This window comes from Misgurnus anguillicaudatus, chromosome 1 (genome assembly GCF_027580225.2).
Source record: "Misgurnus anguillicaudatus chromosome 1, ASM2758022v2, whole genome shotgun sequence".
NCBI lineage: Eukaryota > Metazoa > Chordata > Actinopteri > Cypriniformes > Cobitidae > Misgurnus > Misgurnus anguillicaudatus.
This window is the reverse complement of record NC_073337.2, coordinates 12554119-12580086: the sequence shown is the minus strand read 5'-3', so window position 1 is coordinate 12580086 and position 25968 is coordinate 12554119. Positions and strand designations below refer to the sequence as shown.

At 36.6% G+C, this 25968-nt stretch overlaps 1 protein-coding gene across 1 annotated transcript in view; it reads left to right on the top strand.

The window, feature by feature from the left end:
* LOC129431750 (copine-8) overlaps nt 1-25968 on the top strand; it is a 150029-nt gene that overhangs the window by 87095 nt on the left and 36966 nt on the right. The window contains exons 7-11 of the mRNA XM_055189769.2: nt 3966-4029; nt 6456-6559; nt 17080-17184; nt 21972-22013; nt 23601-23676. Coding sequence (XP_055045744.1) covers nt 3966-4029; nt 6456-6559; nt 17080-17184; nt 21972-22013; nt 23601-23676 — 391 coding nt within the window. The remainder of the gene's footprint in view (nt 1-3965; nt 4030-6455; nt 6560-17079; nt 17185-21971; nt 22014-23600; nt 23677-25968) is intronic.

Genomic DNA, 25968 nt, shown 5'->3' with positions numbered 1-25968 from the left:
AGACATGCAAATCTTTTTTTGGAATCAGAAAGAAGATACATATTATAATGAAGATACAAGGGCAGTATTAAATGACCTCGTTACTTAATTAAAAATGTGTCGAATCAGTCCAAAAATAGTTTGTTGAAAGATTTGTCGGGACAAACACTCCTAGTAATTGATCAAACTCAGTATCTTAATGCCACTGTATTTATAGCTTTATTACATTTCAGAGGACAGTTGATTGATTGAGAACTCTTAAAGACATGAAGTCCTCTGCCTCTAGAGCAATATTTCTCCTCGGGCTAATTCGTGTTAGCCAGTAATTGCACTGCTAATGTGTTTTTTTTTATCTTGCCAATGGTTACATTTATATTAATGCATTTGGTAGACGCTTTCATCAAAGCAACTTACAGTCTTCAAGCTATACATTTTTCATCAGTTAGGGTGTTTCCTGGAAATCAATCTGCTACAGTAACTGTCCAACAAGAACAGACTAGGTTTGAGACCATCAATCTTAAGGGGTTGTGCACACCAAAACTTTTAAACGCGGCTGAAAACGCCTGAAGGACACCGATTGCCAGCTGTTTATTCAGCCGAGTGCTTTTTAGCTGTGATACTTGAGCTGTGAGCCGGTTTGTTGTGATACTTGTCCCGCCACTCCTCCACTGTGATTGGACGGCCGTGTGAGAACTGACATTGACGAGCAGAGCTTTTCACCCAAAGTTAAATCTCTTTTAACTATCGATGCTCAGCGCTGAGCGCCGGCTTATTTGAAAAACGCAAAATTTCCCGTTGGAATCATTTGAAAACATGCGCCGGCTGCAGGCGTAAAAGCACTAACGTCTTTTTACGTGGTTAAAAAAACGCCCGGCAAACGACTACTGCCAGCTTTCTTCAGCTGAGCGCTTTGACTGTGGAAAAACCGTATAGAGAGACGGCTTTCAGCACTGAAAAAATGCTAGCTGCTGGCTTTTTTGAAAAAAGCCGCACTTCTATTTGAAACAGTTGAAAACATACGCCAGCTGCTGGCGTAAAAGCTTTGGTGTGCACGCCCCTTAGGGGCCAATCACACCAAACGCGTTTTAAACGCTTGGAAAAGCAAGGCGCACCGCACTGCCTTTTTGGGTCACTTTAAAACAGAGCAGTGCGTCGCAGCTTTTTATATTGCTTATTTATATATATATTGCTAGGCAACCACCGAGTCAGCTGTCTTGTCAATCAAATATTAAAACGTGAGCGTTCTTTTGCTGTTAACTGTCATATTAGCATAAACTTTAAAAAGAGACGCTTGCTCTGACCTTGATCGAGTGTGAGAAATGCACAAGCACAGGAGACAGTGAGTAAGTGCAGTCTGGTTGTTCCAAATTACGGTAAACTTCCGTCGCCACGACGTAAGGCCCGCCTCTCCCCTTATTCGATTGGACAATGGAAAGACTCGAATGACATTGGACGCTTTTCCGCTCTCAGCGCTCCTTCAAAAACGCGTGCTGCAGCAGACGGCATAAAGCTCACTGCCCATAGAAAATCATTCAAAAAAGGCGCCTGCTAATGCCATAAACGCGTTTGGTGTGCACGCCCCCTTAGGGTATATATTTTTTGGTAACACTTTACAATAAGGTTCATTAGTTAACATTAGTTAATGTATTAACTAACATGAACAAACCATGAGCAATACATTTGTTACAGTATTTATTAATATTTGTTAACGTTAGTTAATATAAATAAAGCTTTATTTGCTTGTTCATGTTAGTTCACAGTGCATTAACTAACATTAACAAACTTTTTATAAAAGTATTAGTAATTGTTGAAATTAACATTAACAACGATGAATAAATGCTGTATAAGTGCAGTTCATTATTAGTTCATGTTAATTAATGTAGTTAACTAATGTTAACTAATGAACCTTATTGTAAAGTGTTACCTATTTTTTAAAATGTTCAGAAGATAGTTGTTCTCTTTTTGGAAAGTTGATCAAAAATGTTGACAAAGGGGTGCATAAATTTATCTGTCCTATCTGTAGGATGGGAATTTTTTTTAGTTTTTTTTCTTAACTTGGCTGGTGCTGCGTCTTATAGTCAGGTCAGTATGAATTAATTTTTTTTATTTATGAGGCAAGAGACAGCATTACCGTCTACAGCTGCGAGAGTCCGCCATATACTGCTTCTGTATTTATGTAATTCAATGGATTCAGTAATGTGGAATGACGAGTATGCGAACTTCACGCTAGTTTGCTTGTTCGGTTAATTTAGCCTATTCAACCTTCCAGGTAAGTTCAGTATGCTATGGTTTATCGTTTAAATAACTGATAATATTACTTTAATTTACACACATCTATTCAGCCTCCTGTTCTGTCTGCTATTGTTTAGTTGAATAACTTGTCTTTCCAGATTAAATGTCTGTTCTTCGGCTTGGATTTTGTAAAATAATTTTCTAAATAAACGTGACGTATAGTCAACTGTGACTTATATATGTTATTTCATCTTAATGATGCATTTTTGAATGATGCGGCTTATAGTCCAGAAAGTATGGTAATTAAAAACAAAGGGAAAAATATATTAATATTTTCCACTTTTAAAAATTATGCTTTACAATGCCATAAAAAAACTTTTTGTCTAAATGGTTCTGCACTCTTAAATATACTGGGTTATTTATTATGGGTCAAAAAGGTACCAACCCAATTGTTGGAAATTAACCTGTGCTGGGTTGTTTTAACCCAAAATGCTGGGTTGTTTTAAACCATTGTTGGGTGAAATCTAAAAATGTTCTGGGTTTGTCACTTTTTGCAATGTTGGGTTGAAAATATCCCTACATTTTATACCCTACATTAGAGTCTATAAAGAACCTTTCTTTTTTGCAAAAGTTTCTTTGTGATACAAAACATTAGTCAGATTATAAAAAGATAAGAAAGAAAACCTCTGACCAAATGGTTATTTAAGGAAACAAAAATGGTTCTTGTATGGCAAAGCTGTAAGAACATTTTAAGCCCCTTTATTTTTAAGAGTGGAACTTTCTGTACCAATGAGAAGCACGTCTACACAGGAAAGGAAATATGTTGTGCTGTGTTCATTTGCTTCGTTTTATTTTAATGAACATTGTTATTCAACACTTACTTTCACTGTGTTAAAAAGTAATTGCTCCATGGTAAATTAACCCAATTAAAGTAATTCAGACAGGATATTGAACATTGCCTAGCTTGATTACAGACCATGCTCAGTGTAAACCCCAGATCTCAATTTCAATTTGACATTTACTCTCAAAGATCTAACAGGAATATGTAAACATTAATTAGAAGAGAGTTTTGATGCTATTCCAATATTCCAAAAAAATCCAAAATCAGAAATGACTATATTTTAAACAGGGCTTAAGCTTTATTAAACAAAGGATTTATATTAATTAAAAGTGTTATTTTTACGCAAGTCCCCATTTCCCTACTATTAGATATTGTCCTCATAAATAAAACCATACAGTACTAAAACCAGGAAGTAGACAGATTGGTTTTATTAAATAGTAGTTACATAAAACAGCTATAGTTGTATGAATAAAATGTGCCGTTTTTACACTTAAAAGCTCTTTACACAGTTGGCACAGTGAGCCATTTGGGTCATGATGGTAAGATATTCAGTAGTTATCTAAATATCTCACTTCACAGGAATAGCTTGTTTGAAACGGGTGTCATTATAGACACATATGGCTTTCGATCTGGTGTGGAACACAAAAGGCAAGCAATGCTCACTTTACTGAATTGCATTAGTTCAGTTCTGCCCGGAGCACAATGGCACATCCCTAGACCAATTACACTCCCCTTAACTCTGTATACACAAGAGGGAGCTTTCATAAACTTTAATCAAGACTCCCTCCACTGAGTCGGCTACATAACCAATATCCAAGACTGACCGTCGTATATTTACAATTAAAATAATTCAATACAATTGCACTGTTCCGTGGACACATTTATGACTTGAATACCATTTGTTTTTACACAGGGGGATTCCTGGGAAGAAATGTGGGACGATAATTGTGAAGGCAGAGGAGCTTAGCAACTGCAGGGTAAGAAGCTAATATTGATTGTTTGAAATTGGGTCTAATCTGCACCCTAGGGACGAACGTTTGTTTACGCTGAGCAGAGCTTGGCCACTATTACCCTGTCCTACGCCCTAATAAGCTGTCTACCGAGACATTTTATTGACATCGTAGGAAAGATTATGGTTCTTTCTCAATATCTCACTTTGGCAATCCCACAATGCACTGTGGTGAGCTCACTGAAATAATTGTAAAAGATGATGTGCACACATTAATCACACTATTAATGTTGCGTGTGAGATTTTGCCACAGGACACATGCACACACGGCATTGTTCAACCGTTTGATGTTTATAAAATAATAAAGGGAATGTATTTGCATGTATAGCACCAGGGGGTGAATTCCGACAGTCGTATCCGAATGTCGTGTGCAGGAACATGAAAGGACTATACTAAAAAAAAACACCTTCATTGAAATCTTGTTCAGAAAAAGTCAATTAGACTACGGTTCCATGTAAACATTTTTAAAGTCTGTGTAAAGTAAATTTAAAGAACTACTTCAAAACACACTATTAATGTTAGGAAAAGGATTAAAACACATTACAAAGACTGTGAACTATGTCTGAATTGAGCATGGCCCCATCCCTAACACACTTATGAGCATTCATTCAGGTTTCTCGGGAGTGGGTGTGGTTTCAGTGCTGAAAGCGGATACGCCCCCAGCGCTTAAGAGCAGAGAATCCTGCCTATTTTTCCAAGATTTTGATAACTTTTTAATTTTCTTGAAGTTTTTTATCATTAAACTTTTTCTGGGTGGTTACTAACACATTTATCTATGGTGTGACAAACTGGGAACTCATTTAATATCAGACTTTATTTGTGTAATCCTGAAGACTTCTAGCCTGGCTAACACCAGACCAGTCTCATAGAGCAGTGGTTCTCAAACTTTTTCAGCGTGCGGCCCCCCTTTTGTATGGAGCATTCCTTTGCGGCCCCCACAAAGAAAATTTATATCAAGAAACTGTTTTAAAACTCAACTTTTGATTAAACAAAACATATTAAATGATACGAAGTAGTGCTGTTGGTTATTAGTGTTATTTTTTTTAGGTTTAATTGCACAGAATTCATGATCAATTAATTTATTTTATAAAATGTCATAAAACTGGGGCCCCCCTGGCACCATCTCGCGGCCCCCCTGGGGGCCCCGACCCCCAGTTTGAGAACCACTGTCATAGAGAATGAGACGTGGTCTGGTAACCACATGCTCATTTTCTCATATTTGAGGCGTGGTTTAGGAATGCTCAGAGCCGTTTATTGGGTGCTACGAATGTCTATAAAATGCATCTGCACGTAGCTCATAGCCAATCATTTCAATTATATCAGATGACGTATGTAGAGCAACATTAATTCAAACAACTTTTATTGCTACGTGTGCACACAGCTGAAAGCTATGCAACTAAACCGGTAGCTGTATATTGATATTAAAAAGCAACACAATTAGTGGCAACCACAGTACAGGCATAATGACAATATGATAGTAATACATACCACTTACCATTTATGAGTTAATTGTACTGGTCCTATAAAACATAGTGGCTATCATGTCTTGCCATATCCAAACATCCTTCTTGGATATGAAATTGTTTAACGCCAAAAGTTGTTCTTTTTTAAATAAATTTGCGTTTAAAACTACGTCGATCACTATCTAAGGCTGCATTGAAAAGTAACTTCGCGTCTGCTGCCATGTTGGATAAACAAAACTGCTTTGGTGTGTCGCAAAAACGGCGTCATCGTCTTACTGCCCCCTCCTTGTTCTGTGATTGGTTCCCTATTTGAGGCAAAAAATTGGTCCATGGTTTCCATGCTAGACTTGCAGCTTGAATAAATTTGCGCGCAAGGCAGCATGGGGAAACCCAGGCTAGAAGACTTCAGTTAGCTTCTTCAGGAATCAAGCTGAGTAGCTGTGGTCTATATAAAGTATTTATCTTATCTGTGAAACACATCATTTAGTAATACCATGAGTTGTGCCCCAAGAGCTCCAGCTGTGCTCACACACAAACACACATAAATCCAGAAAGACCTCGGCATGGCCTGTGTAATTATTACATTTGTCTTTCCCTACAGGGATCAATAGACCTTATCCCATTCCTTGCTGAAGCATGACAGAAAATGTGTGTGCGCGCATGTGTGTGTGAATGCTTGCCAAATGGATTTTTCATTAGCTTCCTTTAGACTTGCGATCCATTTACGGCAGTCAAGCATACTGGATGAAGGACAAACCATGCTGTTTAACATTTACATAATGTTAGTGACTTCAGAACCCCAAATTTGTCTAATTTGTACTTATTTTATGTATATTTTTGTGATCTGCTAAGTGCCCTATATTTACATGTACTTGCCCGTTTGCCCTGATAACCTTCTTTTTCGCTCTTCTGAAACATTAACACCCTGCAGGAGTCTGTGATGATGCAATTTTGTGGCAACAAACTGGACAAAAAGGACTTCTTTGGAAAATCTGACCCCTTCCTAGTGTTTTACCGCAGTAATGAGGATGGAACGTAAGTAAAACACAAACAAACACAATGTTTCTTGCCTGCTACACACACTGCTCACAACATTAGTGTTAAACTATATCCAGGACCAGTGTTGGGGGTAACGCATTACAAGTAACTTGCATCACGTAATAATATTACTTTTCTGAAGTAACGAGTAAAGTAACGCATTACATTATAAATGTACACGTTAATACTTGAGTTACTTTTAAAAAAGTAATGCGATTTACTTTCCAGTTAAATTCATTTGATTAAAAAAATAATGTACTGAATTAATCTGAACTTATACCACGGGCCTGTTGAATGCTTTATTCTGATTGGTTGAGAAATGTTCCATAGCTGTTGATTATTTTTCGTTAAACCGCACTCCTAACCTGTCAAATGTCTTAAAAATAGGCACCAGAGCGATGTTTGTGGTATAAGAGAAATAATTGACTCTGGTCCTATGAATTATAAGAAAATAAGAAAAAGTAACTTAAAAGTAACGTAAACATTACTTTCCATGAAAAGTAACTAAGTAACGCAATAAGTTACTTTTTTGGGGAGTAACTTAATATTGTAATGCATTACTTTTAAATGTAACTTTTCCCAACACTTTCCAGGACTAGGATTAAGTTATATTAGGACGTTCAAGTGGTTTTTACTAACATATTTTCAAAAAACAATACTGTTGTGCATCTTAAGACAAAGCAATGGCAAAATCTTAGGCAGCTGACTTTGGAGACATCTCCGGGAGATCACATTCCCCGCTCACGCATAAAATTGTAGGACATTGAAGGCAGCAAAGGATACATCTATGTGACCTTTAAAAATCGACCTGATGAGGGTATCTCAGGAGACAGGAAGTAAAGAAAACATTGGATTCAGACGTGCCTGCCTTGATGCCTTCCTGCCTTGAAGTGTTGCCTCCAAAGGGAACATTTCAAATCTTATGGACGCAGCCGATGTCTGCCTCATCCGACACACCTGATTCATCTCTTGCAGTTTCTTTTAATGAGCTGATGAGATGAGTCAGGTGTGTCGGATGAGGGAAACACACAAAGGTTGTGTTTGAAATCTCTAAAACGCAGCCTCTGAAGACATCAAGGCACGTCCGAATCCTGTCCCCTGAGACTCCTTTATTGTTTTGTCCCACAATTCCATGCGTGGGCATGTGTGAGGAATGTGATTGGTCGAGCCTGGTAAAGTAAAAAAAAAAATGGCGGGCAAGAAAGTGTCTGGATCACAAATTTAGTGTAAATTAAGTTATGTTTTCACTTTTTACACCTTTTGATTGCATTTCTAGTGAGAAATTAGTATTGCAGTTGTCATATATGGGATTAGTTATCACAAAGGCGCTCTCTGTTTAAATTTTAAACTGAATTCTGTACGCTGCCTATGAAGGCTGTCCGAATGCATTTCCCGGAGCTCCTTTCATGCCGTCGAAGGCATTGCCTCGTGAGTCAGCAAGGCGGACGCAACCAAAATGTGCAGGATTAGGGGTCCTCCAGGACATGATAGAGAAGCCCTGCCATAGGATCTACCTTAGGTGTTCAAGCACTGTGAACTTGCATAAGATTTAATACAGTGTACTTACTGTGTACATAGTACGCATTTTCTAGGGTAGATTTAGGGTTAGTATACAAAAAAGAACAGTAGTTACTTTGTAGTAAAAGGACACCTAAAAAAAATGTATTAACCAATTGTTACCATGAATATAGCCATAGATTCTGGAATTGGCGTTATGAATAAATAAACAAATAAACTATTAATGGAGGAATGTACGGTGCTCCGTATGGCTGTTTAGCGTCTGATGTCCCGCATTCTGGAAGAAAGCCAATCATCAATTATTAAAGACCACATTTACAGTAACATGCATTCGCATTTGGCAGACGCTTTTATCCAAAGCGATTTACAGTACATTACACATGACCTTTCACACTGTTAATGCATTGCTCAACGCAAGGCTTTATACAGATTGTTGTAAGAAACTTGTCAACCTTTGCACGTGCACAATCGCTAGAGCAATTTGCTTATAGAAATATGTTATATTATGCGTGTGATTTTAGAAATACTGTCTTTCCCCATTCAAGTAGATGGGACTTGGTCTTGTGTGACTGAAATAGCTTCCTGGAGGCGTTGCAAATATGGCCGCAAAGTATCGAGACTTTCTTTAAAGGGACATTGTTATTGTACAGCAATTGTTAGTGAGTCACCATTGACTCACTTGTTTTGTTGTTGTTCAAGCTTTTGAACAGCATGCACATCTCATGGTTTTAATTACATCACTGATTAAAAAAATATATTATATTATTATATTATATTATTTTAACCCAATTATTATTAATTATTATTATAACCCAACTGCTGCGTTGTTATACCCCATGGTTGCATAACAACAACCCAACATTGGGTCATTTTTAACCCAGCACGGGGTCATTTTTAACCCAGCACGTGTTCTGTCCAATATTTACCCATTATGGGTCAAAAATAACCCAGCCATTTTTAGAGTGTGCCCAACTGAAGTCATCAGAGAATGATCGCCACAAAAAGGTGAAGTACGTACCGGATTTTGATTCAGTTTTATAAAATATTGATTCAATTTTAAAAAATCGAATGACCCACACAAATAAATTGTTTATAATGTACACTCCAATATTACATTAAAAAATAAGATTTGTCAGTTTTGATTACATGGGCACTTTTAGTTATCATAAGTGATGTGACGTATTTCCTTTCCGGTCCGAGACTTCCGTTTTAATAGCCAGCCGGTAAAAAACAGTGTAGTGGGAGCACGCATAAAACATGATTTAAACAGTTAATATTTACTACACCTGCCATGTATGAACCAGTGTGAGGATGAGAAGTGGCTTGATATATTAAGATATATTTAAAGGAATAGTCCATTTTCTTAAAAGAAAAATCCAGATAATTTACTCACCACCATGTCATCCAAAATGTTGATGTCTTTCTTTGTTCAGGCGAGAAGAAATTATGTTTTTTGAGGAAAACAGTGCAGGATTTTTCTCATTTTAATGGACTTTAATGGACTTTCAACACACTTGTAAACACTGGGGCGTAGTTTCGCATTCGTCCTCTGTGACCTCTTGACGTCATGACATATTGCGTGAGGTCACGCTGATGCTTTCAGGACTGGACCTAGATGAGAAATTGTGGTTTAAAAGTATATATTTGTTATTTTATTGTCAAAAATGACAATCGTTTCGCTAGATAAGACCCTTATGCCTCGTTTGGGATCGTTTAGAGTCCTTTCAAACTCCGTTGAAAAAAAACTGTTAAGTGTTGAGTTAAGTATTAAATGTTGGGCTCTGTTAAAGTCCATTAAAATGAGAAAAATCCTGCAATGTTTTCCACAAAAAACATAATTTCTTCTCGACTGAACAAAGAAAGACATCAACATTTTGGATGACATGGTGGTGAGTAAATTATCTGGATTTTTCTTTTAAGAAAATGGACTAGTCCTTTAATAATTTTGTGTAGTTGATCGGAGGTGACGAGTCTTCAATGCGCAAATATAAAAGCACAGAGACATACCAGTATCTTTACAATGGGAAAGTCAGTCGAGTCGAGTCGAGACAGTTGTTTTTACATGGAATTTACCAAGACTTCGTGTTATCAACTTTTCAGGGGATGGTTTAAACTGTCCCTCTGGTGTGAGTTTTTTCTAAACGGCAATTTTTAATAGACTGTTTATGGCGACACGTCAAGCTTCTCGCTGTCCGACACAGTCAGCAGTATCATTCAACACATTGTAAGTTATTTGAACAAACCATAATAAACCAAGTGTGCCGCACAAGCCCTGAAAAGTGAAGCCAAAACGTCTCGATCTCCCCCCAGTGACTGCTTCCAGTATAGGTCATAAACCCCACCTCCCCCATGTTATTCAATGGGACTTGAGACCAACTAAAAAATGTAATTACACTTCAATTATCTTTTTTCCGAAGCTGGTTTCTGTCATTTACTGTAGTTTATAAAACGGTTAGTTCCAATCCTTGATTCTGATTGGTCAATAGGTGTGCTTTATTCACTATAAAACATTGCTATGACCGCTTCACCCAATGGTTCTGTTTATCACTGCGTCCTTAGCAACCACACATATCGGTTTGTTGTTTTTATTTGAGCTTTCATGCATATTACACATTGGAACACATTTTTGTTCATGGTCAGGGACTATTCTTTCTAGCGGAAGGAATGCTTTTTATTGATTTAACTTCATGAAAGTTGCACTAATATTTTTTTTACTTTAATATTGTGTGGTAACCGTTTTATAAAAGCAATAAGATACTTGAGGCAAGTGCTGTATTGTGAATAAGTAACGGCCCTTCAGCCATTACTTATTCACGATACAGCACAGGCTCTCGTACCTTATTGCTTACTTTTATCACACTGATGTAAATTCAAATTTTGTTTTTAAAATAAGTTTGTGTTTAGTTAGTTATTGAATGATATAAAAACGGTGGTGTCACGTCATGATTGACAGCTGTGATATTGTGTGATATGCGCATTCTGCGAGAGCGAGGGCGGGGTCTTGATTTCGCGGCTTTACTTCCTGCTCACTACTGCGCAAGATTGGTCCCGAAATCGCTACTGCGCAGACTCAAGACCCAAGATGTCAGCGCCATATCGGTACACTGGCGGCTTCACTTTTCACCAATGGAAGAGAGCGAACAGGCATCGTCCATCTTTTTTTACAGTCTATGTAATAAACATATTAAACTACTACATGTATTGAGTATTGTTTTCGTTTTATGAAAATATTATTACATCGATCGCTTCTTACGCAGGTGGAGACATGAGCAGGTGGAGATTATTTGCTTACTTTTTAAAGTATTTGCTTTTTCATTTAAAACATAACAAAAGTACGCTCAAACACATTACAAACTATTATAACCATTAACTACGTCGTCGGTATGAATGTGTGAGTGAATGGGTGAATGTGAGGCAACTTGTAAAGCATCAAGAAACAGGTGGATATGCAGAGTAAATGCTGTCATGGGTACAGTTTTTGCAAATATATTGTTTAAAAAAAGGATGGTCACTGTTGATGTCTGACCATTAGTTGGAATCTAGTTTTAGTACTGTGACTGGCCTCAGACTACCTCACAGCAAAGCATGACATTTTAAGACCATTTTAAGCAACACTAAAATTGCACACACACCTAAACCTCCTGAACCTTAAAAGGCTAAGAAAAACAGTGTGTGTGAGAAAGAGACAGAGAGAGAGAGAGAGAGAGAGAGAGCGAGCAAGTAAATACTGTTGGAAGAAAGGCCAGTATTGAGCTGTGTGCTGAGCCTGTAACTGAGCAATCCATTCATGTGTCTGTCCTTTAGAGAGCAGAGTCCGTTTTTAAAGAAAATCATGTGGCTGTGAGGAGTTGAGGGAGGTTTAGCTCAAGGGCCACTGTCTAAAAGTCAAACCAATTATGTCAAATACTTTTTTCGGTTTCTCAAGCAGCCCAGTTGATGCTGAGCAATATGAATGTCCAACAACATTACCGTTAGGATTCGTTTTCTGTAATTTTACACAAAAATGATCCCAAACCTCCACAGTGATGAGTACAGAAAATAAATAGCTTAGCTTTATTTTAACTTGTACTGTTAAACATTTCTGTTAAAACTACAGCATTACTGGCAACTAACTGTAGATTTAAATTCATGTTATTTACTTGCAACAGTTTGTTCAAAGTTAAATGAACATTAAAGGAACAGTATGTAAGAAATTTATATCAATAAATCATAAAAAGCCCTGATATGTCACTAGACATTAAAGGGATAGTTCGGCCAAAAACGATATTAAACCCATGATTTACTCACCCCCAAGCTGTCCGAGTTGCATATGTCCATCGTTTTTCAGACAAACACATTTTCGGATATTTTAGAAAATATTTTAGATTTTTCTGTTGATTAAATGTAATGTTACGGGGTCCAGCAATAGTCCACGACCTTCAAGTCCAAAAAAAGTGCGTCCATCCTTCACAAATTAAATCCAAACGGCTCCAGGATGATAAACAAAGGTCTTCTGTGGGTAATCCGTGCGGTGTTGTTGTAGAAATATCCATATTTAAAATGTTATTAACGCAATTTACTACTTTCCGGTAGCGCCACCATCTTAGACTCAGGAGAGAGTATTAGCGTAGTGTACGCACTTTTCTTAGTGACGTATGACAAATTCGGAGGGCGGGGGGACAGTGCAGCAGCAGAGAAACTATGTACGCTGCGTAAGCTCTCATCCTGAATGCGGATGACTCCATGATGGCGGCGCTACCGGAAGGAAGTTAGTTACGTTAATACAATTTTAAATATGGATATTTCTACAACAACACCGCACGGATTACCCACAGAACACCTTTGTTTATCATCCTGGAGCCGTTTGGATTTAATTTGTGAAGGATGGACGCACTTTTTTTGGACTTGAAGGTCGTGGACTATTGCTGGACCCCGTAACATTACATTTAATCAACAGAAAGATCTAAAATATTTTCTAAAATATCCGAAAATGTGTTTGTCTGAAAAACGATGGACATATGCAACTCGGACAGCTTGGGGGTGAGTAAATCATGGGTTTAATATCGTTTTTGCCCGAACTATCCCTTTAAGAAATAATTTTCATTTCAAATACTTATATCACTGACAACAGTGGTCCGGCCAGGATATTGTCATTTAAAAAGTGGAGTTGCCCCCGCAACTGATGTTTATGTTGTCATGTTGTGTATTGCCCACCAGTTGTGTGATTGCAGTACCAGTTTTAGCCACAAGTTTTGTGATTGCAGTACCAGTTTTGACCACAATCCTACATACTGTTCCTTTAAACATTAACAATTCTTTATCTTTACAGAATAAAACTAAAATAACAGCCTCATGCAAAGCATTCTGGGAACCAAAATCTTAAAAAAAAAAAGGTTGGTGAGGATTTCTGGTTCCTAGAATGCTTTGCACGAGACTGTTATTTTTATGTTCATTTAACTTTAAACAAACGTTTTGCCAGTAAATAACATACATTTAAATCTACAGTAAGTTACTGGCAAACAGCTGCATAACTACAGCAATTTTTACAGTGTAAGTGGATAGTATCCAGTAGTGTTTGGTACACTGTCAAAAAGTATAGCTTTGCATCAAAAGAGTTCATATTAGTACCTCAATTTCCAGTAGTGTTGGGCGATAGGACCCATTTTGAGATCGTCTTATCGTCAGCCTGTGAGACCTGTGAAGGCAGTAGTTTATTTATTTGTTCATTTTTTACTCATTTATGACAAGTCACTTGATTGATGGACAAAAAAGAAGCAAGGGCAACACTGTCATGACCGCAACCTTCCTAAAACTGAAGCCATTCATTTGAGTGTGTCATGAAAGCTCAATCCCTCTAAAATTTCCTGCGTGCCAGGAAATGTATGTGCTTACAACCTCTCTAGTGCAAGGAAATGTCAGAGCCGCGCGCATTACAAGCTCATGTGTGAGGAAGAGTCAGAATCATGTGCATTACAGATGTAGTCCATACCGCACGCATTCAGGGCCGAGCAAGAGTCCAAGACGCGCGCATTAAGTCCAGGTGCGTGCGAGAAGGAATCCGCACGCGTTAAAAGCTCTCTTGCGCAAAGTGAAACCCACAAACCCTCTCATGTGAGGAAAAGCACGCATTGCGCGTGTTATTGTGAAACTATGATGATAATAATAATAACCATCTCCAACTATCGTTATAAAAGCCTGCTATTGGCGATATGTCTGATGATCGTCGATACACAATACAATCGTCTATCGGCACAACCCTAATTTCCTTATAGAGCCCTTTAACTGCTCCAACAAGAAAAGGTATTTGAAATCATTTTTGTGTGCATCTCCTTATGTCGCTAGTTACCACACTCAATGTAGGGACTACATAGAGTAGTTTATTTCTGATAACAAGCAAAAAAATAACAAGTAGATTATTTTAGTTTAAATCAGAGCTAAAGCATATCAAAAACTACACTGAGCTAACATTACTGTGTAAAATTTATGTATACAATATTAACTACAGATCGGCTGCCAAACCTCCCTTCACATAGCAGTGATCCATGATCGCCATCTTCACTCGTCTTTAGGAAACCAAAACATTTGTTATTTTCGATTAGGTATTTGTTCCAGAGTTCAATTTAGCCACTAGCCAGCCATTAAACCAGGGGTGGGGAACCCTGGTCCTGGAGGGCCAGTGTCCTGCAGAGTTTACTTCCAACCCTAATTAAACACACCTGAAAAATCTTGAAAGTCTTCAGGATCACTTGGAAATGAAATGCAGGTGTGTTTGATTAGGGTTGGAAGTAAACTCTGCAGGACAGTGGCCCTCCAGGACCCAGGGTTCCCCACTCCTGCATTATACAAATTGAGACCGGAAGTTATTTGTCATCCAGATGCGTAACCACGACAATGTGCATGCGTCCTATGAAACGGTCTATATTTGTATCTAATGGGAACATATTAGGACCTTTTTAAAGGTACTGCCCCAGTGACACTAGCTGTATTTCCAATACCCTTCGAATTGCGCAAATTGATAAAAACTGCTCACATGAGGTGTTTTACGCTCACATGAGGTGTTTTTCAGGCAGGTCGGAAAAAATGTATTTTGTAGGGCTGTTCCGAATACCATTTTTTGAGCTTTGAAGCTCTAGTAGAAATCAAATCGAATATTCGAAGCTTCGGAAGGAGGGGCTAAACATTTTTCTCTTTAATAAAGGCAGGAATCTGTGTGTGTGTGTGTGCGTGTGTGTCTGGCTGTCTACAGTTTTATTATGTGGCGGATGTGTTGCTGCGGACCCAAGGCAGTGTAGTGCCTTTATTTCGTGCTATATGTACATGTGACACGTTTAGAATTAATAAACTTTAAAAAATACTACAGAACAGCGCAAGCCAGAAGCGGCGTGCCTGTCACGCGTCCTGCGAGAACAGCATTAGTGAAACAAAACACAAGAGAAATACTTTTAATAAGGTAGCCTAACATTTTTCTAACAAACAAACATTCCCGTATCAGAAATTAACAGCACAGTAATTATTGACATCGTAAAGGGTAGGCTATTTAAATAAAACAACGAAAATAAATGAACGAAGTTCAACAAACTGTAATAAAACAGTAGTATACTTTCAAAATCAAGTTTATTTATAACACTTACACCATCCAATATGTTTTTTCATCAGTAGAACAATAAAGAAGATATTTTGCAGTGCTCCGTTATGCAAGTCAACCGATCCGCACACTTTAAGAGCTAAAGCATATATATCTAATACAAAAGTAATCCCTCATAACTCCGTGTGACATACTGACGTCTTGTGAAGCAAATCAATCAGTTTTTGCAAGAAACTGAACGTTATTTACAACACTATTAGCGTGAATGCCAAAGCAGGAAGCGCGCTTTCCGTTCGAGGCGATCTCTTCCACTGGTGCCGTTTGGTGGCTGTTGGCTATGGATGTTGGTCTATCTGCGCCACCTATTGAGCGGGAGCGTGAAGCGCACTTCCTGCTTGGCAAAAGCTCTCCATTAACGCTGTAAAATATTTATATATATTCGAATCTCAAAACTGAAAATCGAATGTCAACCCACGGAACGAATATTCGAATATTCTGGTCCAGCCCTAGTATTTTGCACAACTGCAATGGAAAGTTTATTCGCATTTTCAGGTCACCTGATGCAAGTAAGTCACATAATTATTTGAAGATGACGCTGTATGTACTAAAACCCAGAAACACTTCAATACATGTCTGCTCCCAAGTATAAAAGGCTTTCCTGGCCAATAATGTTTGGAACACTCCTACATCTCTTAAAATAATATACTATTACCTCCAAGAAACTCTTATGTCTCCTTTGGTTAAAAATAATGCCTAGTGCAATGTATGTGATATTAGTAAACCTACCAACATCAGTTGACGTGATGTATGGAATGACTTATCGCAAGTGGAAAAACTGTGTCTCAGTCGCATATTATCGGTTAATGGAAATGTTGTCATTTCGCAATAGTCTTTTGTCAAAATTGAGAAAATGACGCTTCAGTTTTACGCAAATCTGCAATGGAAAAGCAGCTAGTGTCATGCTCCTTGTCAGTTCTCCTGCATGTTTCCCCATTTTCTAAGTTTATCTCTCTTCGGATTCCAGTTCCCAACATCCTCCACACTCCTTCACCTGTTTTGTGTTTGAAATCAGTATCATCCTCAATTGCCAGCCAACATCCTCGTCATCTCCACTTCATTTAAGCTCTCTGTTCCCTTCTGTTGTGGTCCATTCTCCATCGTGTTTTGAGTGTGTTTCCTTGCTAGTCTGTCTATTCCCAGATTTCTAATTAAAGTTTATCAATTGGATTGTTCCCGAGTTTCCAGTCTACTCCTTCCACAAACAGCACCTGACAGACAGCTGGTTTATATATTTTGTCATTAATGTATTGACAAATAAATTGAATCTTATAAATACATAAACTAATACCTGCATGAGAAATACAACCTTCTATTTCAAACACAACGATTGACAGTGATCACATAATATGTTAACCAATTTCCTGCTGTCTTACAGATTCACAATTTGCCATAAAACAGAGGTGGTGAAGAACACACTGAACCCTGTGTGGCAGGCCTTCAAGATACCTGTCAGAGCCTTATGCAATGGTGATTATGACAGGTATGGACTAAATATTTGTTTTATTCATACATACATGCATACATACTTGAATACTTAATTCTGATTGGTCAGTGGCGACATTCAGAAGTCTAACTGCTATAAATGATAGTGCGAGTCATCTTGACCGATGCAAGTTAATACTTACAAATAAATGTAATAGAAATATTTGGTAACACTTTATTTTACGGTGTCTTTGTTATACATGCTACATGTAATTATTATAGTAATAACAGTTAATCATGTATAATTACATGCAACTAACCCTAAACCAAACCCTAATCCTAACCCCAACCCTATAGTAAGTACACGTTGTTAATGATTATTACTTAAATATATAATTACACTGTAACAGTGATACCGTAAAATAAAGTGTGACCAAATATTTATATTAATTAATTAACAATAATAATAATAATAATAATAATAATAATAATAATATATATATATATATATATATATATATATATATATAATAATATATATATATATATATATATATATATATATATACAAACACACAGTTGTAAATATAATTTCATATATATATATATATATTGTGGCAATAACATAATGTGTGCAATGAGCGGGATAATGTAGAGAGGACCCCAACCGAATGCAGAGGGATCTTTTATCACCCTGAAGGGGTTTATTATTGGCTGTCTGGTTGTACATTACCCCCGTTTTTCATTTGCTGGGTTGTGGAAAATTGGTGTTTTGTGCTGTAGAAAATTACTTTATATTTACTATGGTATATTAGTATGATTTGTTTGGTTGTGGTAAATTAAAATATTTAAAAAAGCATATTTAAAGGAATATTCCATTTTTTTGAAAGAAAAATCCAGATAATTTACTGGATTACCATGTCACACTATTACCATGTCATCCAAAATGTTGATGTCTTTCTTTGTTCAGTCGAGAAGTAATTATGTTTTTTGAAGAAAACATTGCAGGATTTTTCTTATTTTTAATGGACTTCAATAGAGCCCAACATTCAACACCCAACTCAACACTTAACAGTTTTCACTTAAGAGTTTCAAAGGACTATAAACAATCCCAAACGAGGCATAAGGGTCTTATCCAGCAAAACGACTGTCACTTTTGACAAGAAAAACAAAAAATATCCACTTCCAAACCACAACTTCTCGTCTAGATCCGGTCCAGCGCGACCTAACGTAAATGCGTAGTGACGTAGGGAGGTCACGTGTTACATATATAAAACGCACATTTGCGGACCATTGTAAACAATAAACTGACACAAAAGACATTAATTAGTATCAGTTGACATAAAGCAACGTAGGAACGGTCCTCTTTCAACACATTTGTAAACACTGGGGCGGAGTTTCGCGTTCGTCCTCTGTGACCTCTTGACGTCATGACGTATTGCGTGGGGTCACCTGGCGCATCACGACCAGATCTAGACGATAAGTTGTGGTTTAAAAGTGGATATTTTTTATTTTTCTTGACAAAAATGACAATCGTTTCGCTAGATAAGACCCTTATGCCTCGTTTGGGATCGTTTATAGTCCTTTGAAACTCTTAAGTGAAAACTGTTAAGTGTTGAGTTAAGTATTAAATGTTGGGGTCCATTAAAGTCCATTAAAATGAGAAAAATCCTGCAGTGTTTTCCTCAAAAAACATAATTTCTTCTCGACTGAACAAAGAAAGACATCAACATTTTGGATGACATGGTGGTGAGTAAATTATCTGGATTTTTCTTTTAAGAAAATGGAGTATTCCTTTAAGTTCTGAGAAATTTGTATGTTTTAACTGGTTGTTGAAAATCTGTTTTTTGTTTGGTTAAATTTTTCAGTTTTAATATATAATCACAGACATCGTTATTTGTCTATAAACTGTTTCAGAGTCAGGGGTAAAAGGAATATCAGCAAAACAGTATAATAAGTCAGAGAGACCCAGCGTAGAGGGAAATCCTAAGTGTGACATTCGAGCACATCTCAGAATCCTCCATCAGGAGTGCCTCAAACAAGACTCTTGCTGTGTGGTGATAAATCTGGAAGCTTCTGCACAGTAGCTGTACTCTGGCTGATGATCATCGATTGGTGCCGTAGCAGACTCTCCCACACAATGCCGTGGCTTTATCTCTAATTGAACATGTAGAAAACGAAAGAGAGAGCACGTCAGACAGAAAAGAAGAGTGCTGGGCAACCAGGGGAGTCTGGGATGCGAGATAAGCCAGCACACACACTCTAATAAAGAACCGAGGAGTGTCTTGTGATGATAACACTGAGAATAGATGCTAAGGGATGTTGTGGGGATTGGGTTCTTGTAAGTAGTGCTGCATTATAGCTCTGTGTAATTGACAGAGCTGTTCGGTTTGAACTCATCACATGCTTGTCGCTTTGAGGATAGGAGAAGTAATTATTTACTGTGAAACACACTAATCCATGTATGTGGAAAAAGTTAGATTAAAAGAAAAGTGAACTGATTTTAGAGATGATAGATGAAACATTTGTGAGTGTCCTTGCCTGTCATGAAAGGCATTTGCTAAAATTTTTAGGGTATACTTTTTGTTTGTTGCTGTGTGGTTGGCCGGAGTGTTCTGGGTGGTTGTTAGTTTATATCTACTAGTTTTTGCAAGATGGTTGCAAGGTAGCGTTGAGTGCAATTGGCTTAAGTTAAGAGGGACTATCATCAAGTCTTTTAGATGTTCTGGTCTTGATGCACATGGTCTGTATTACATTCATATATCGTTATGTAGGGTGTTTTAAAGGTTCTTAAATAATCCTTAAGAATAACCATATGTGACCCTGGACCACAAACCCAGTCATAAGGGTCAATATCTTGAAATTGAGATTTATACATCATCTGAAAGCTAAATAAATAAGCTTTCCATTGATGTATGATAGTGATGGTGGTTTTCGAAGCACTGCTTCATGAGGCTTCGAAACATTTACGAATCTTTTGTTTCGAATCAGTGGTTCGGAGCTTGTTTCAAACTGGCCCAAGTCACGTGATTTTAGCAAACGAGGCTTCATTACGTCATAACTGTTTCGAAACGTTTCGAAAATCCGATGGTTCACCACTAGGGGGAGTTCACAAATGACCGGTGTCTAATATGTTTAGGTGAACTCGGGTCAGTTTTATTATGAAAGTTCATAAAACATTTATCCTTCTGACTAATAACACTGCCATTTTGTCTACTTTTTGTTTATAGACAGATTTAATGACAAAAATGTGCATAATTAAAAGGGGAGTTTTAATGATTTGTTTGCCCTAAATAAAACTAAAAACACATAATACACTTTTAACTATGTCTTAATTAAGTTAAATAATTTTTTAAAACATATTTTAATACAAATCTTGCTATTATTTTGTTAAAAAAGTGTAAAATATTTGGGCATATCTGCTTTTACACTATTTTGACCAGCAGGGGTCGCCAGCGTGTGTGGTGTTTCGAACTGCTTCGAAAAACTGAATCAATTTTCGAAGCAATTGGTTCAATTGATTCGAAGCTTCGAAAAGCTTCATTTCTCCCATCACTAATGTATGATTTAGGATTGGTAGGATATAACAATGTTTGTTAGGGGTGCTCTGATATATCGGCCGATGATGCTTGCTATGCTTCTCAATTAATTATGGTGAAATGCCACTACATCCAAAAGCCAGAGGGCGCTATTGTGCAGAAACTCAATATGCACCGAATCTGGGGGATAACATTGAAGGCCCTGGGAAGTTTTTGAAAATATACATACATAGACACGGGTCATTAAAAGTGCTTGAATCTATTTTATGCAAGAAGTTTTCTGGAAAAAAATATTATTCCCTGTGTAGTGTATGATAATATTATACAATTTCTAGATTTTTTAAGCACACATGCTAAACTATTCACTTTAAACACTTATATCTTCTGTATGCAAATGCTGATTCATACCAACATGCTTTTTTGCATAGTTGTGTTTGACACATGAAAACGTCTCGGGTTACGTACGTAACTCTTGTTCCCTGAGAAGGGAACGAGACGCTGCGTCTCCCTTGCCATACTTCCTGCGTCCCTGTAACGCCGTCTTTGGCAATATTTCAGATAGCGATATTTTGATTGAATTTGATATACACATTGAGCCGCACTTACCACTGGAGGCGTCCCCAAAGTGTCACCGCAGTGACGCAGCGCGAGTTCCCTTGAAAGGGAACTGTAACAATGTAACTCAAAAGGTAACACAATGTAACTTTGCTCTCACTTGAAATGTGTCCTCACATTTAGTCCTTGAATTTGAGAGTATTGGACCTGGAAAGACCTTGAAAGGTCCTTGAATTTGAAGTTAGCTAAGGTGTGGGAACCCTGACTTATCCATAAATTATTTAGGTTAATTTTCTTAAATATTACATTTACATAACAATACATAAAATATTCAGTGTTTATCCTCATAATCGGGTTCATTTGGCAAAAATCCATTTATTTTAAATGATCAGATGATTACAAATATCAGACCTAACCGGTGTCCCAGCCGAGGCAGCCGTAAAAGCTTTAGACCTTTAGACCTAGGTTGTATTTTATATTTTGTTACCTATTAAATTTTTACAGTCATACAGTTTACTTTGCAGTCAACCACTTGAACAAATCATAAACAAAATTACTTTTTGTTTTAAAGTAAAAGAAAAACACAAATGACTGTGAAAATATAACTCTCTTTCATAATAGATCGATTCATATCGCAGATGTTGATGTGGGATTGTAGTCACATATACACACTACAGTTTATGTTGTTCAATTTAGACCAATAAGAACCAGTTTAACAAATTCTTTTTTTCTCTCTCTATCTCTCACACAGAACGATCAAGGTTGAAGTATATGACTGGGACCGAGATGGCAGGTATGAGCTGTAAACAGTCACTGTATCAAACATCCATTAATTCATCATGTGTGTGATGGTAGCTACAGTAAAGTGTTATTAAAGTAAAGCAGAAAATAAGTGTGATACAGACACAGTCTTATGACTATTGTGGACAAAAGTACACGTTTGTTATATTTGAGGTGAATACATTGAGTCCGAAGAGTACATAGAGCACTGCAGTCGGGTTTCAATGACGTAAAATATAAAGAAATCAATATGCAATAACTCTTATTTAGGTAAGGAGCTAACTTCAATCTGGAAGATCCACCAATCAGAAAAGGCACTGTTACTATAGAAACAAAACTTAATGCAAAGGGTTCAGCATTGATTGTTCACCCCCATGAAGCATATGAAACGTAATCCAGTTTCCCAACACGTTGATATATATTTGAATGGGATTATTTTGCAATAAACCAAAAGTATTGATTTCATACGTATAGTCAGTTACTGTCAATCAATGGTTTTATATTGTGTAACTGTTTTTGTTTTTATTGAACACACATTTATTATAACTACATATTTGCCTAAAGGGGACATATCATAAAAATCTGACTTTTTCATTTTTAAGTGCTATAATTGGGTCCCCAGTGCTTCTATCAACATAGAAAATGTAAAAAAGATCAACCCACTAACTTAGTTTTGGTAAACCATTTTCTGCAAGTATGTAAAAAAAATAAGTTATTGAAATCTGGCTCCCCTTTGTGATATCAGCAATTTTAACGTTATAATAAATCTAGTATGGTATTTTGAGCTAGAACTGCACATACGCACTCTGGGGACACCAAAGATTTATTTGACATTGTGAAATGTCACAGCGAAAGCCAATGTTGACATTTGAAATCACATAAACAAACACGCCCCACACATACGCAACCCAGGCAATGATATTGGTTAGTAGACACGCCCCTTACTGCTGATTGGCTACAAGTGTGTTTTGGTACTCGGCCCCACTCTCTTTTTCGAAGAGTTTTTCGAAATCATGCACCCCGCCTTTAATAAGGTAGTTTTTGCAGCGTTTAGGTATTGGGAAGGATACAATAATATGTGCTCTTGTTAAAAGTGAGAATAGGTCCCCCTAAAAAAGTGTTATCAGCTGGTTTACCCTTAAATGCTGAAAGATTATAGGAGCAGGCAAGATAAATTATGGGGACATGAACCCTAATATTTGTTTTTGATTAAATGAAAATAAATCTAATGGCATAACCTATAAATGATAATTTTCAGTGTCTCAATCTTTATGCAAAATACCCATTTTACATATTCATCTTTGTTAACTCATCTGCGTGTGGAGTTTGTTATATCTTTTGTCAGCACACCAGTGTTTAAGAACAGAAATAAAACCCAATCAGCCACTTGACGTCTGTATTGCATTTAAATAAATCATTAAAGTCATTTTAATGGATTTTGAGGCTGCGATAATTAATCACTTTTTATAGCAATTATAAAAGTCTGAGTGCTTATAGGAGATCAGGAATATATTTGAGGCAATACAAATTTGACTGAAAGTTCTCCATGCTGACAAATGTGTGTTTGTGTGTGTGTGTGTGTGTGTGTCTGTACAAAAAGTCATGACTTCATTGGAGAATTCAGCACAAGTTACAGAGAGCTATCAAGAGGCCAGTCACAATTCAACGTGTATGAGGTAAGCTGACGTTGTGTCAAGAGCGTTGTCTCAGTGGTTTTTGAAATACTAACATGTTATTTTTTCTGAAGAACTGTAACAATAATGCTGCAACTTCTGCTCTACAATGTGACAGATTCAAAAACAAACTGCACTGAAATGTTTACAAAAAGTGTTTGTTTTTTAGAGTAGGTTTGGTAACAGAGTTTGTATGAATGTTATGTTAGGTGCTTATTATTTTGTTGTTTTAATTGTTATATAATAGTTATGCAACAAATATAAATCATATTAGTAAATATTTATTTCTTTGTTTGAGATGAGCTGGCAGTAATTAAAGGCAATAAATAAAGTGCTCTTGCCTGTTTTAATAGCCAGTAGGCCTACACTTATGTTAGTGTTTGTGTTCGTGACTCTGTGTTGGCGTTTATGTAAAAACCATATGTCTTCAGAAGGAGCCATCCAATGGCAAATAGCAAAATTAGGGTTGTTAACTTAACACGTTACCTAATTAGATGATAAAGTTATGGGGGAAAATAACGTGTAAAAATGTTTGATTTCTTCCAGCTATTTTGGGGTTAGAAAGAATCAATAAATATAATAACCAAATATTTTTCTTTGAACATTAAGAAGCGTAATTCAGGTTCCAGTTACACAGAATTAAGTATTATGGTGCAAACAACAAAAAATGTGATCTTAGGAGGATAAAATAACTTATACCACAGGGCTGCTGAATGCTTTATTCTGATTGGTTGAGAAATGTTCCAAGAGTGTGCATTATTTTTCAATTAGCGCACACCTGACCTATCAAATGTGTTAAAATAACCATCAAGCAATGTTTTTAGCAATGTCTGTGGTAACCGTGGTATAAGCGGATTAATTCAACAGGCCGTCATCAATTATTTTTTTACATAAAAACATATGTTGAATATTTTATGCAGTGTATGCAGTATCATTTTTACCGAGCCCCTAAGGTGACATTGGAGTAAAAATCCAAAGTTTAGTTTCATGTGCTCACATGAAACCTTCATGTGCAAAATTTTTTTTTTAAGTTCAGTTTTGCGTGCTCACGTGAAATTTTCGCACGTAAAAGCGAAAGTTTTGCTAGTTTCACATACGCACGTGAAACTTTCATGGATAGTTTTACGTGCGCACGCGAAACTAAACTTTATTTAATTTTTCATCCATGTCCCCTTAGAGGCTCTGTACATTTTACATTTGATTATTTAATTCAATTTCTGTACTACCTTAACTCTTTCCCTGCCATTGATGAGTTATCTCATCAATTAAGAAAAAACATTTCTCTGCCAATGATGCTTCCCTGACGAGTTTTTACAATAATCTTTAATTCCGCTATTATCCACTAGTTGGCCTTCTTACCCAAAAAATTGAAGCATCAGCTAATTCTACAACTTTGTAAACTCTGTGTATGTTTTGATCATAGTTCTGAATCTGATAACAAAAAATCTCTAACAAAAGTCCTTTACAACAATGCAATTATTTTAGCTTTTTGCTCAAAATTTGGTATTTATGAAGAAACCTACACTGTAAAAAAAATATGTGTTAATTTTTTACACATTGTGTGTGTCATGATATTTAATGCATTATTTCATGATAAAATAAATGAAAGGGACAACACAAGTTGTGTTAAAAACGGTGAACGGAGTAACGCGTTACAAAGTAATTCCGTTATTGTAATTCCAATACTTTTAGCGATAACGAGCATGTAACGAAGTATTTTTTTAAATCAAGTAACGCAATTGCAATAAATGAAATTTAAATGAGTAAATTACTCGCGTTACTCTATTTTGTGAAAAAAGAACACTTGCAGACAATCATTTATTTTAACATGAAATAACGCGTTAAATGGCATGACACACACAATGTGTAAAAAATTAACACATCATTTTTACAGTGTACCCATATTTGAGAAGTTATAAAAAGAGAACAAATAAAAATAGGATGAACCTTTTTTCGTTTTTTTTTTTTTAAAGCAGAGCGTCTGGGTGATTCTCATGAAAACTTGGTTTTAAAAATGTCAAGCATGAAAATGTAAAAATTGCTTAAATTAACTTTTTTTCCCACCAGACATTGAAAAACAAAGTCTGGAGTAAATGGGAACATTAATTTAAAAACTTTTACTTATCATTTAACACTTTTTGTAACATAATTTAAAAAATTAGTCCTAAAAAATCTCATTACAGCAACAGTCAGAAAACATCAACACTGACATATTTTCAAAATGACATGACAAACCTGAAAGAACATAATTTGGAGATTCTGCACATGCATTTAAAATCAAAGTATTATGCTTCT